The sequence below is a fragment of the Diplotaxodon limnothrissa genome, linkage group LG19, assembly GCF_057381915.1.
Source record: "Diplotaxodon limnothrissa isolate DT_005_m linkage group LG19, D_limnothrissa_male_GT1.1, whole genome shotgun sequence".
Lineage (NCBI taxonomy): Eukaryota > Metazoa > Chordata > Actinopteri > Cichliformes > Cichlidae > Diplotaxodon > Diplotaxodon limnothrissa.
The window spans coordinates 13679746-13693557 of record NC_140614.1 but is presented as its reverse complement, the minus strand read 5'-3'; the positions used below and the strand labels follow the sequence as shown (position 1 = coordinate 13693557).

Sequence of the window (13812 nt, the reverse complement as noted above, 5' to 3'; positions counted from 1 at the left end):
GACAGGCTGGTGACAAATTAAAGGAAAGCTCTGAAAGCTTGTTGTGGCTCTGTTACTCTGTGTGAGGGCATCTTGGCAGCTTTGTTTAGAACCACCGAGCTCACCTTCAGCCTAGCAGGAAACACTGCTGTGCTGATGGGAGGCTGACAACACAGCGACATGAAATGCAAGTGAAAGCCACATGACGGCCTCGATCGGTTCAACAGATTTTGGAACGACACGTCCATCACTGCCCTCGAGCACCGACGAGGGGTGCTGCATCCCTTCAGTAGAACTCTGAGACTCTTTCAGACGCGCTTTTAAAAACCATCACTGTGGGAAATGTTACCGAGTCTGAATGCATGCTCTCACTTTAAGAGTGAGCGGGTTTCTGAGCTCAGTAAAAAGCACGATTATTTAGGAGCATGAGAAAAAAGAAATGAAACAAAAAGTTCAAGCATTGCTTGTTACTTTATGAACTGTGAAACATCCTGCAGTTTCACAACACTGTATACTTTGGCTCATTCTGGGGATCAAAATCGGGCCTTTAAGGGAACAATCCAGCAAACCATAGGGCATAAATTTAGCACTTATAGCAGTACTTCTGTCAGCTTTACACCCTTCTTACTGACATCACCTATGGCCATCTAAAAGATAAACTATTAAATAACAGGAAGGTTCCAAAAGAGTCATACGGATGCGTTTCTTTTATTTAAGACAGCAAAATGTCTTTAAAATGCAGAAAACCTTGACTTATCCTCTGAGATGTACCTCACTGACAGTGAAGATAGGGGAACAACTCAAAGGTGCTTTTTTTTTTTTTTAAATTAAAAATGTTTACCAGAAAATACTTTGACTAATCGACATCAGGGAGACTAATATTTTTAACTACTGTCTAACAAAGTTTATTGATAACACTTTCCTGAAACAGTTCAAATGTCCTGGATCACAAACAACAAGTTTATTTAACGCATTAAGAAACTCTTAATTTGTGCCTGTGTGCAAAGCAGCTACATATGGTGCGTGTGCTGCTCGCCCCTAATAATGAGTTACAGACCCTCTGACCACTAATCTCTGCTGCTGCTGTTTCTTTAATCTGAAATAATACCGAGCTGTTTCTTAATCAGACAGAACAGTGATTAAAAAGTCACATTTACTGTGCTGTAAACAATCCATTAATCTGGAGCTTATTTCACTCCTCGTGCTAAACTGTAAACTGTAAATAACTTCATTACTCAGTGACATCCTCATTCACAGACTCATAAATTGCCTCTAATTTTTTCACTCTCTCGCTCTGACCCCTCATCAACCAGCACAATCAGCTCCTCCTGACAGACAAAGAAGTCGACCTTTCCCTCGGGGAATCCGAACTTCCAGTTAGCGGATGCATCTCTGCTGATGCTGGGAGCATCCTCGTTAATCACAGAGAGGGCAGCTAATGGTGCTAGGGTGTAATTACAGTGTGTGCAGACAAATAATCATCTGATAACGGGGCTAAAATGGCCTCTTAGTGCTTGATTACAGAGACTGAGCCGCCCATTCGCCCGCCACTAAATGAAAAGTGAGAGGATGTGAGGCCCACTGCAGAATTAAGAGGGAATGAAAAGCGGAGCCAAAGGAAATAAACGCAGTCGTAAAAAGCTGAACGAGTCTTTATGGCAGTAAAATGAAAAGCTGTAAACATTTGCAGAGTGCAAACTTGACAGCAGACCACCGCCGCTTATCAGAGAGGCCTGCCGATGGAGCCCAAATTGAAGCATCGGTCACAGCGGCCTCCAGCTCCACTCTGACCAGTTTGTTGATGGTACAGACAGAAGTTAAGCAGAGACAACCGACTTCCCAGTCAACCTTGAACCTGAAGACCTCGTGTTTCCTGTGCTTCATATTCAAGTTCCTAGTTTGATGTACAGTCATGAAAACATTCAGTTTCAACAAACAGCCTCAAACTAAACAAACTTTCTCCACATTTGTGTTTCGAGGCAGTTTTCCAAGTACAAATTATCCTTTCATTTTCATTCCTTCCAAAGAGCTTTTGTTTTTTATAGCAGTTAACTATTTTTGTCCTGCATCCACTTTTTTAAATTTCGTTTTTGGTTTATTTGAACTATAAAAGCCTCGCTCGGTATGCACTCAGACGTCTGCTCTGTTGAAAGTGTCATGTGTAAATGTTCCTGTGGTCCAACTTAGTAAGATATCAGAGTTAGATTAACAGCTGTGAGGGCAAAAAGACTTTCCTATACTGCAAATAACATCTTCACTGGGCTTGGGATATAAATACCAAGCAATCAGTCTTCTTTTCCCCCCTCGTAGGAAATCGGTGTGTGGCAATCAAAGCCTAGAAAGGCAGCATGACTCAGGGAGGGTGTCAGCTGAGTCAGGGCCTGTAAACTGAGCCGGGGTGAGTCAAGCGGAGGGAGAGGCAGTGTTTACTACAAGTGCAGCCCAAACTACAGACTCCTGATCCCAAAACAGCAGCTCATTAGAGCCTGAGCTTCAGGGAAAACCCAAATTAACTCATCTCCTCACCTTGAGAAAGCCTCGTCCAGACCGTCCTCCAACTCCTGCCAGACAGAAAAAACACACACACACACACACACACCGGTTAAATTCAGAGTTTTTGTCTTATGAGGTGATAACAGTCCTTTTTTATTATACATTAACATGCACAAAGTCTCCTCTATGCTCTCAGGAGGTTGAGTTATGCTGTTTGCAGCCCCACACCCTCGCCAGTTATGTGATAAGGGCCGTTCTGTTCAATAGGCTATTGTGTGCTTCATCACGGCAGCGGCTCGGCTGTAGAATACACTCCTTTGAATACAACAGGTACAGTACATCACTCGGACGCTTAATCACCATTTCCAGCACGGCAGTCTTCTTATCAAGCTGAAACAGCTGAAACGTACTGACCAGCCCTTCTCTCGTCTTACCCATACAGTATTGTTGTTCTCTGTTGCGTGATTATGCACCGTAAAGGGATCCGACTGGGTCTGCTTTGTTCCTGAGTGGGTCAGCGTCGCGTTCGCTCCCTCAGCCAAATCCAAAAGTTTCCCCGTGGCGACCTCTGAAAATCAAAACAAAGTTCGTAACATTAATTTACTCCTAAAAACCACACGGGCACCTGTGATGGTCAACAAACACGAAGAAGCAGGAAGTCAAGTGGCTTAAGTGGGCACATGAGATTTTCCTCATGTTCGAGGCCGAGGGCTGGATTGATCTCTGTAAAAGTTTGTGCTGAAGGTCGACGATGGGCAGCGACGAACACAATCATATCCAAATAAACTAAAAAGCACAGAAGCAAATTAAAAGACGAGACTCTCGTCCAACACAGGAGGCGGTTGGAACTCAAACACAGCTGATGCTGAACAGATTACATGCGGTCAAAGTTTCAAATCAACGTGCTCAGCCTTAAAAATAGTTTGTTATGATGTCATAGAGCGTTCCATCTGTCCATCTCCCACTTATCCGAAGATGTTACAAAGATCTCAGGATCATTGAACTCTCTCCCTGCTAATCCAGAGTGAGAATTGCACCTTTTTCGTACAGAACCATGACAACCTGACGAATCGCCACCTTATCATAGCGGCGGTGTTTGTGCATTCCTGGTTCCTGGTGTGATCCTGGCAGCAAGAGCTCCTGTTAGGGTCTCCCATGCCAAACTGGTCCCAGGCGACACAAAGGGACCCTCAGTAGCTTCTTGGGCTATAGAGACATGGTCATCTCAGTCTCTGTGAGCACAGAAGCCCCACCCCTTTCTGTTTCTGAGGGGCAACCAATCAGAAGACAGTTGATTTAAAGTAAAGGCCATAACAGCTTGTTTGTCGGGGGCCTGTGTAGCAGCTCAGTATGAAATAAAAGCTGGTTTAAAATGTGAATCATGCAAAGAATGAAAATATGGAGCTGGGAACAGGCAGAACAGCCCCACACTTCTCTTTATCAAGCTTCTAATGCATCTCATCAATTCAGCCATATGTGGCACGTCACTTAGTGATAAGTGAGCACGCAGTAACCCCACGCCTGACTACAGCGGCACTGCTGAACTTTAATGGGATTGGCTCGTAATGGCCCTGCCTGATGATTAATGCGTGTCAATAATGTGTGTCAACACTAATTTCAGTCGAGTCTTTAGGCTAATGTCACCCTCTGAGAACAGTAAAACCACAGTAACTCTTCTAATGGTGGGATATAAATACTCTTCAGTCCTTAGCTGACCTTTTTACTAGATTTTATGCTCCTTAAGGGAAAATGGTCCCGTATAACTGAGTCAGCATGCAATAAGATTTTCATGCAGTCTGTCCTGTGTGTCAACAGAAGGCATTCAGACCTTCTGCTGTTATGAAAAAGGCAATACTGTGAGACAGACCTTCACGGGGAGGGGAAGGACTCATCTGATGATTAATGCTGCTCACTTAAAAGCTTATTTATTACTATAGTGAAAGACAGGGTCTGTGAACAAACAAGGTAGAACTAATTCATCAATCAATTACCTGAAAGGTGATTAACAAGCAAACTTTTTTTAAAGTGGATAAATATTTAAGATGATACCAAAAGTTTTTTGTTTCTTTTGATTTTAAACTGACAGTCGTCTTTTTGACGTCTAAGGTTTTATAGATCAGGATACAACAACAAAAAAATAATCTATTCTTCGATGAACAACAGCGTTGCAGTCAGGCTGAGGTCTGGATTTCGTCTGGGCCACTGCAGCACCTCCATTCTTTTCTTTTTCAGCTAATCTGCAGATTTGCTGCTGTGTTTGGGATCACTGTCCTGTTGCATGACACAATTTGGATCAAGCACATCTAACTCTGGAATACTTTAAAGTTCACGAGAGAGAAGAAGCTTTCTCCCAGTAATCCTTCCAAACAAGCTATACTTTGTAACTGTGCTGTCATGAACTTTAAACCTTAAGCGCTAACTGAGGCCTGCAGAGTCTAAGATGGAGTGATCTGGGGGTTTTGTTGGCTCTTAGTCTTTTTGCATTGTTTGACCTTGGGGTGACTTTGCTGTGGTATCCACTCCTGGGAAGATTGGCAGCTTCCTGAATGTTCGCCGCTTGTGAATAATCGTTGTCACTGCAGAATGATGGACTTGAAATTGTTTGAAAGTGTAACACTTCGCAGCAAAACCTGCTTATTTAAGACCACTGTTGATGTTTTTCCTCCTTTTCCTCCTTGGCATTACGTTCCCACACCTGAAAGCTTCCAATCAGCCTTTTATAGATGTGCTCACACTTGCTGATGATCAATTAATCGAGTACATTTGACAAGCAGCACCTGGCTGCTGCTTACCCTCTTAATTCCTACAGAAGCAGTGAGAGTTGACTTTTTCCACACTGCTTCTTGCATTTTAACTTAGTTTGATTAAAATACATGTTTTATTGTTCAGTTCCATACTTTTAGGACCAGATTAATTTGTATTACACCTTGATACGTCAAGCCCTGGAATAAGCATGTACTGACTGCACATGCTTGTTTAATGCTGCCTATCTCTTAATCACAGCTGTTTTACTTCCTGTTGAAATAAAGACTAAAGTTTTTAATTTGCTGCTTCATATCGTGTCACAGAACTATGCATAAACACTTGAGTGCTGAAACTTTTAACCAAGAAAACGATCATCATCTCCTCCATCAGATTAAATTATAAGGAAACTAAGCTCTACTTTTAACCTTGTGAAGAGGAAGAGACTGAGAGGCTGATTCATCTCCTGCAGGCAAAATCCCCCAACAATCAGGTTATGGCAGGACGTGGCATTTACAGGCCTGGCGCTGGGAGAAAGTCGAGGGTATCGTGTGTCACGAATAAAGCTGACTCACCTCCGACAACGCCACTGATCCCGAGAGTTTCTGACACGCTGCTAGTGCATCAGCCACACAGTGAAGAGCAGATAAATGTAAGAGCTCTGCTGTCCCTGATCACTGCTTCAGGGCTGGCAGCGAAAACTCCAGAGCACCGAGCTTTACTCTGCTGTGAAATTATGCTAATTTGCCTCACAGAAACGCAGTCCACTGGCAGCTAAATGACCCACCAGGGGGTCAGTAGGATAATGTTAGTCCAAAAAAAAGCCTCTCTGCTTGCAAAATCTCTGCTTTGTTGAGTCTTCTCACAGAGGATCATCTTTAAAGCCCGTGTTGACCATGAAGCGCTGCACGTGTAGCACTGCAGAGCCAAATAAAGCATCAGAACACATTTAGGGAGCTGCGCTTCTCTGACGGGAGGCCTGCTGGCTGAGCAGAGGAGCACAAAGCTGATGTTTTTAAGACTTTCCTGTAAAAAAAATGGCCACTCCAAACAAATATCGAAAGGATCGGGTCGGGACAGGGAAAGGCATGCGCAAACACAACATGCACAAAAATAAAGCATCGTATAACAACATGATGCTTTTCGTGTAATTTATTCCCTGGATGTGGACATGTATGGGATTAATAATGCCTTCAGGTCGTCTGGCTCAGCGGATGTTTAGGGTCTGATCGAACAATGGGGGCAATAGAAATGTGAAATTCTTTCATGCTTTCTAAACAAACAGGGCTGTAATTGTGCTTCCAGAGTCAGGCGGAATAACTGCATGATAGCAGTCCTTTGTTTTCATAAAAATGTCAGGGGAATCGCTGAACCAAGATTCAGTTTAATGCATCCACAATGACTGCAGTGTGGCTTTTATGTGTTCAAATTAACCAGATCATCAGCAGCACCATTATCACCGCATGTAACTGCCTTAAACAGTCACCTACTGTTAACTTTTGTGATGTTAGTGAGAAATGGTAACCAATGAAAAGCAGACTGTCATCAGCTGACCTGCAGCCTCCATGTAGGCCAACCTTTGACAAGTGGCTGAACACTCTTCCGTCCCTTGAGGCTACGATCGCTGCGACACGGAGAGAGAGAGACAGAGAGAAAGAGGAAGAGAGAAAAAGATGTGATGATGGGCGACGTGACTCACCTCCTCCCTTCAGGCTGCCCTGGCTGGCCGAGCTGTCCGACTGAGAGCTGCTGGCTCCTTCCCCATCTGAGCTCGACTTTACTCGTTTCTCTTTCTCTGAACAGAAACACAGAGCAGGACAACAAAAAGGAAAAGAAAGAAAATGAAAACAGTGCAGTCAGTGAGGACAATCTGTGATTCAGGAAGTTCTAACCACAGGGCCAGAGTGGTTGTGCTGCAAAGAACAGTTTGCCTTCATGCAGCTCAGATGTGGTTAAAAGTTTCACTCAACAAGCATACATTCAGTGTTAAATGTTCACAAATTCTATATTCATTATGTGCAAAGTGAAATATCCCAGGGCGTCTTTTGCTTCAATTTTGATGATTATCGACATGCTCCATGAGGACAGTAAGACACAGAAGGTCACTGCTGAAGAGCCTGAAAGCTGTATTGAAGAATATTAAGCAGCAAGCGCAACAGGAAAAGGTGCAAAAACAACAGAGACGACCGCAGACTTTAAATGGTTGTAAAGAACAGTTGAAGAAATTTTGAGAGCATCACACAAGCAGACTCAGGCTGGCGTCACAGCATCAAGAGCAACAACGCACAGTTGTTTTCAGGAAGCTACAACCACATCATTCCCAACATCACCAATCCTAAACCAGACATTACATCAGAAGTGTTTGGTTTAAAAAAAATAAACATGATGGTTTCTCTGTGGCTCTAAATCCTCTTTTCAGATAAAAGATGCAGTTTGGAAACTGAGGTCCTGCAGTCTGGAGGATGAGGCTCAGAAGCCAAAGTCAACACAGCGTGACCCGGGAGGTTTTAGAAAGCGTCACGCTTCCGTCTGCAGACAAGCTCTCTGGAGATGCAGATTTCTTTTCCCATCAGTAGAGGAAATTTGCAGTAGTACCAAATGTGTCCGGCCTACCAACTTGTCTGACCTGAGCCCCACAGAGAATCTATGAGAAACCTCGAGGAGCAACAACTTTCAACAGAGCGTATAAATGAGCATATTTTTCAGACATTTGATATTTCAGTGTTGAAAATCATGTTTGGTTGATCTTCTCAGAATCAGAGACACTAGATTTGTGATTTTCATTGGCTATAAGCAATGATCAGCAAAAAAAAGCTTGAAAGATTTCATTCAAAGCTTAATTAATGAATCTTTTCAAAACTTCTGCTGCTGTACGTTATACAATCCCCCCCCAAAAAAGGAGAGAAATCTTTGAACATGTTAAGACTATTACTGAAATCATCTGCCAGCTACAGCAGGGTGTGTAACCGTAGCCTTTAAACAGGGAGCGCCTGGGTCTATGTTTGGCCCGGGCGTTCCGCTGAAAAGTTTCTCCATGCAGAGCAACAGCTCCCTGCGACTTCCTGCACAACATGTCTGTTAATCTCAGTCCAGCAGAGCAGTTTCAGGCCCTGTATTATTCACACGTCAGAGCCACAACTTCAAACTGCATGCAGAGTTAACTGAGGACAGAAAACACTTCCTTTAGGCAAACCCTGGGTGCATGTCTGTGACGCCATGTCTCAGACACATCTTTGTCCCACTCTTTGCACGGCTTTAAGTCACACCAGAAGCATTTTAGCAGTACAGGATCTTTTAGTGTTTCATTTTCTGCCCTCCTCAAGTGCTCTGTGCAGCTCGAAGCAGAAAACTTCTGTGGGGCTTTTAATGTGGACCCGAGTAGATCTGATCGGCTCCAGGATAGCTCCTGAATAGAATCGAGGACTTTCAAGTCATTTATTAGGCTTACAGAGCTGTACTGGACACAGAGTTTGACCTGAAACATAAAAGGAACAGAGACGCGACTAAATAAATCCTGGTCGATGATCTATGCGGGGGGACTGGAGATGATGGTTGTCCTGCAGCCCCAGAAGAGCCAATCAACAGTCAAAGCAGGAAACATGTTAGTAGCTGTTTGACTGGCACGTTTCTGCATTTGCAAACGGAAACATGGCTGCAGAGTGGCAAAGCTCGCTTCTAGAGGGACTCTGAAGGTACTGCTGTGCAACAGTAGTGGTACAGATATCACACTTTGTGGCAAACTGTGGTTTTACACATAACAACAACAAAAGCCATATAAATATTTACAGACATCAGAGGGTAATTAGTCAGTAATCTGCCTGAGCTGTGTCACATACGACCACATATTTCACCAGTTCTTTGAGGGCGCTGCTGCAGCTTGCACAAGCGCATGTTGCAACTCCTCTCTGGCATGCCATTTAATGAGCAACATGAAATCTCTCGCTTCCACTGATACGCCTTTGAGCTGCATCCTTTGTTCACTCCTATGGCCTATATGTGGAGGAACAAGAGAGGATCCACCAACCCGAGCAAAGCACAGCGGCTCACAGAAATCTCTTTCCCACAACATCACATTACAGAACCGTACACGCAGCTACAAGCTCAAACTGATCTCACACGCTTTGAGTTTCACAAGTGTTTTTGAATTGTGTTAAAATATTTTAAAACTTGCTGTTTAAGCATGAATCATCAGAATTACACAACTACACGTGAAACACTGCACGGAAATCCGTCTGTGCAGAGACGGAAAGTACTCGTGTGCAGTTTGAGAAATCTTTCAATGAGCCCAGTGTCGTCACACGAGCGCTAGCATCACTCCCTGATTTTCAAACCTCCGTTTATTTGGGGCCAATCACAGCGATTGATCAAGTTAAGAAAGCCAAAATATTTTTTTTGCCACTTGTTAAGCAATTCTGTCCAAAGTTTCAGTTCACAGTCTCTCCTGCTCTTTTACCTTACATGTGTATTCATGTCATACATGAGGAAAGGTGTGCATTTTCTATTCACAGATTCGTGATTGACCGCGCAGCCCATGACCACTTCTCTTCAGCCCACTGTAATCTGGTTTTCTTCCATTTAAGTGTCCGTCCTGGTTTTTGTTTGGAGTTTCTCTGCCAAAAACACTGATGCCCGCTTTCATTTATTTCGTGGATTTTCTGTTTTCGGGGCAGACTGCGTTGAGTTTTCAGTCTTGCAGCTTTGATGTGTTTCATAAAAACAGCCGTTTGTTAAGAAATATTTGTGAGTCATATCTGTGATTTGTGCATTTTCTACAGTTTCCCAAAAAAAAGAAAAGAAAAAAAGGAAGCTGAAGGAGAATCCTCGAGGTTTATCGATTCCACCGTTTTTGTGGGTCGGCAAAACATCCATAAGGCTCGATAAAATTTTTAGTTCAGTCCAATTTGATTAAATTGGTCAGAAAAAAACTAATAAAATTATCACGTTGTGAAATTTACCAAAAACAACTGCAGCTTTGAAGTTTTAAAAATGCAAAAAAAGAGAATAAAGTTCATTAATAAGAGGATTTACTTGGTCTTTTTCATGTTGTTATACAGCATTTTTACATTTCTATACAAGCTTGTTTATTTTTTAATAATTTTTCTGCCCTTTTAAACTTATTGAGCCATTTTATATCTGTATGTTTTATGTTATTGAGTTATTCCACTTTGTTTATAGGCTGTGTTTAATGTTTTGGTTGTTATAAATCAAACTTTCAGCATGAATAAAGTTCTACAGCTCGTCTTAAAAATAGATTATAGAGCTTTATTCCCGCCTCACTGCTTGAGATGAAATGTCGCTTTCTGCTTTTCTAACCACAACTTTCTTATACGCACCGTCATTCTTGGTGCAGTGAAAATAACATTTCCCATGAGCCCGGGTCGCTTGGTAATAGCAGCCTTAGAAAAATTTCCCAGGGCACCCGTTTTTTTCTCTCCTGCAGATCCTCACGTGTGCACTTTTCAGTCGGCTGCTAAACATGGAGCCAACTCACAGATACGGCAGTTCAAAGCTTGCTGTAGTGTTTGCAGTGAATATTCTATGAAGGCAGATTTATGAGCAGAGATGGGATCTGTAATATACAGAGGAATGTGGGTCAGGAATGTGCAGAACCACGGTGGGTGGTGGTGGTGGTGGAGAGCTTGTAAGAAACAAGCAAACCACACAGACATGCGGTGGATATCTCCCTTCCTGCCCTCGTCCCCGGGGTCTTGCAACTTTAATGAAAACAGACTCCAAAGGATTTTTTTTTTTCCTTCTCCCCATCTCTCTTTCTTCTTCCCTGTCACAAGAGAGCACCACGGCTTCTTTATAAAAAAATATATATATATTCCCCTCCATAACCCCACAGAACAGATAACAACTCGTTCAATTAAGCGACTTCGCCCACATTAAAAATTCGAGGTGAAAAGTATAGAGCGAGGGAAGGAGAAGGATGGGGCGAGTGAGGCTGTACTAAATTGTACTCTTTAATATTCGACTCAGAAATACAAAAAAAGACAAACGAAGAGGCGTGAGGCGAGGAGTCCGTGGCCTTGATTTTGATGGGGGGAAAATAAAATAATCCCTCGTCAAAATGGAAATGTGGCCACAGTGGAATCTCCACAGTAAGAGCAGAGGAAGCTGTGGAAATGTTGCAGGAAAGAAAGAGGCGGCTGGATTTTCAAATAGAGCAAGCGTGCGTCTCGAAAGGACTGAATAAATAAGCACGCCGTCGCTTGAGACGGGATCAATGACACTGACACTGAATCTGTCAGGAGGCTGAGCTCCCGCCGACACACACACACACACACACACACACAATCATTTTCCTTTCTCTCTCACACACTCGCCATCCAAACACCCCTCCCTACCCTGCCTTTCATGCTTTCTTGCCCCTCTCTTCTCCTCATCCCCATCCCCCTCAGTCGCTCTTCTCCACTCCTTCGGAAAAGAACCAAAAACAGAAGAAGCGATGGATTTGGATGGAGAGGGAATAGAAAACAACTAAACTGTGCATGCACGGGGAAGGCAGGTGTAAGACAAGACGACAAAGGATAATCACAAAATTCAAAGAGCACTCACAGGGCGATACAAACGTAAAGATTAGAGAAAATGGTTGAGGGGGTGCCAATGCAGAAACTGATATTATGTAGCAAGAATTGCTCATTTACGCTGGAGTCATACGTGCAGAAAATTACATGCATGTTTCTGCTGAGCTGCAGAAACACCGGCCTCACACAGCTCTCTGATTGGCTGCCGCCTCCACGGTTCCTTTGACACTCACACCAACTGTTCAACTGGGTTTTAGAGAGGCTCAACACAACTCAACAAAAATATAAATATACTTTGTTAGCTTCCAGCTAAATTTCTGTTTTCTTAATTAGTTTTGGTGGAATTTCTCAGCTTTGATGGCAGGTTTGTTGATGGAGAGTCGCAGGCAGCTTAGAAAATTGATGGATGGTTTTATTAATACCTAAAGGTTTATACATTTTTTTCTGTATTAAATGTGTACCGTTTGTGTATTTTCCCCACTGCCATCTTCCCAAGCTCAATCTTTCTGTGTTTTTATTTTTTACATTCAGAGTCAGGTCCATAAATATTTAACTTTGGTAATATTGCCTGTGTTCTCCACCACAGTGTATTTTAAATCAGACGGTCCAGATGTGGTTGAAGTGCAGACTTTCAGCTTTGATTCAAGAGGTTTAATAAAAACATGCAATGAACCGTTTAGAATTAGGGATTTTAACTGGACAAAGTTTTTAAAAAGAAACACGTTTGAACTCAATGACTTACTGAAATCTAGAACTCGTATTCATCACCAAATGCTGCGTTTCCTCCCTTGAGCCCCTCTGCATTTACATTCATGAAGGCATTTCCTGAATGTAGACTTTGACAATGATGTGCTTTCCTCTTCGAGGGTGTTCTTGACTTGGTTAGATGCTGTGCAGTTGTTGTGCAACTCTGTTTTCATGCACTTGTCTTCCTTGAGCTGTTCGGTGCATTTACTATTTTTTCAAAACTACCTGATTACAACTACTAAAAATGAGTGCTTGGAATCAACTCAGCTTTTCTCTACTTTGTCATGTAACATCTGTCACCTGTCCAATTAACTTTTAACCTCTGTGAATAAAAATGGTTGTAATTTTTAAACAGTGCAATGCTTTTATTAAACCTCTTGAATTAAAGCTGAAAGTCTGGATTTTTGATTTAAACTCCACTGTGGTTGTATGCAGATGCAAGATTTGCATCTCTGTCCGAACACTCACTGACCTAACTGTATGACTTCATGCTTTGCTATGCAAAGTGTGTCATGGGGTCAACTTTGCATGAAAAAAAGAGCCCAACAGTTAATCCAGCGACTAGCCTTTTTGCATAGTAAAGCAGAAATGCACATGGAAGTGAAGTAAATGCAAAATAAATTGCATTTACAGAGGAAAATATGGAAAATTGACTGCAATGTAATGTTAATCCAAAGTAAAAAAAAAACAAAACATTGGTGCATTTAACAGCTTCCACATTTGAGTTATGTCTCAGTTTGGCACTTTTGTTCTTCCATATAATAAACTACATGAGAAAAATCCCACTTCCCACACATCTGAGTCTTTATTTTGTTGTAAAGGGAACAGAGAAGATCTATTCTAGTCACCCCACCTCTGCCCCAGGCTAATCCTCCTGTCCACCCCTCCTCACACTGATACCTTTAACTGTGAGACTCTCTAACCATGACTAAGTTGCCTTTAATAAACTGAACCAGGTGCCTTTGGCTGGTGATTTCACCGCTGTGCAGGGAATCGACGAGGACATCACTCTGTGAGTGAGAGAGATCACAGGGAAAGCCAAGCAGATCTCCAGTATTTCACGTGACCTCTCTGGAGGGTGTAAAAGCCAAGAGCAGAAGAAAGAGAGGAAATTTTCTGTGGTGATGAAGAGCGACCATGCGTACCTTCTTTGGCAGCCTGCCAGAATTCAAACGCCACTTTGAACGCCTGAGCCACCGTTAGAGTTACCGCCTGGGCCTGTTGGGACGGAGGAAGAGACAGAGACAGGAATGAGGGATGAATAATACACGATACGCATCTCATGCATTACAGGAAGGAAGGGAAGGTATGGCTGTGACAC

The 13812-nt window shown here is 42.8% G+C and overlaps 1 protein-coding gene across 2 annotated transcripts in view; it reads right to left on the bottom strand.

The window, feature by feature from the left end:
• ldlrap1b (low density lipoprotein receptor adaptor protein 1b) overlaps nt 1-13812 on the bottom strand; it is a 48437-nt gene that overhangs the window by 2284 nt on the left and 32341 nt on the right. The window contains exons 5-8 of one of the 2 annotated variants that reach the window (XM_085342625.1): nt 13637-13709; nt 6914-7009; nt 2907-3040; nt 2506-2540 (exon numbers count right to left, since the gene is read on the bottom strand). In XM_085342625.1, the coding sequence (XP_085198751.1) occupies nt 2506-2540; nt 2907-3040; nt 6914-7009; nt 13637-13709 (338 nt within the window). The remainder of the gene's footprint in view (nt 1-2505; nt 2541-2906; nt 3041-6913; nt 7010-13636; nt 13710-13812) is intronic. The other variant, XM_085342626.1, reaches the window with a different exon arrangement.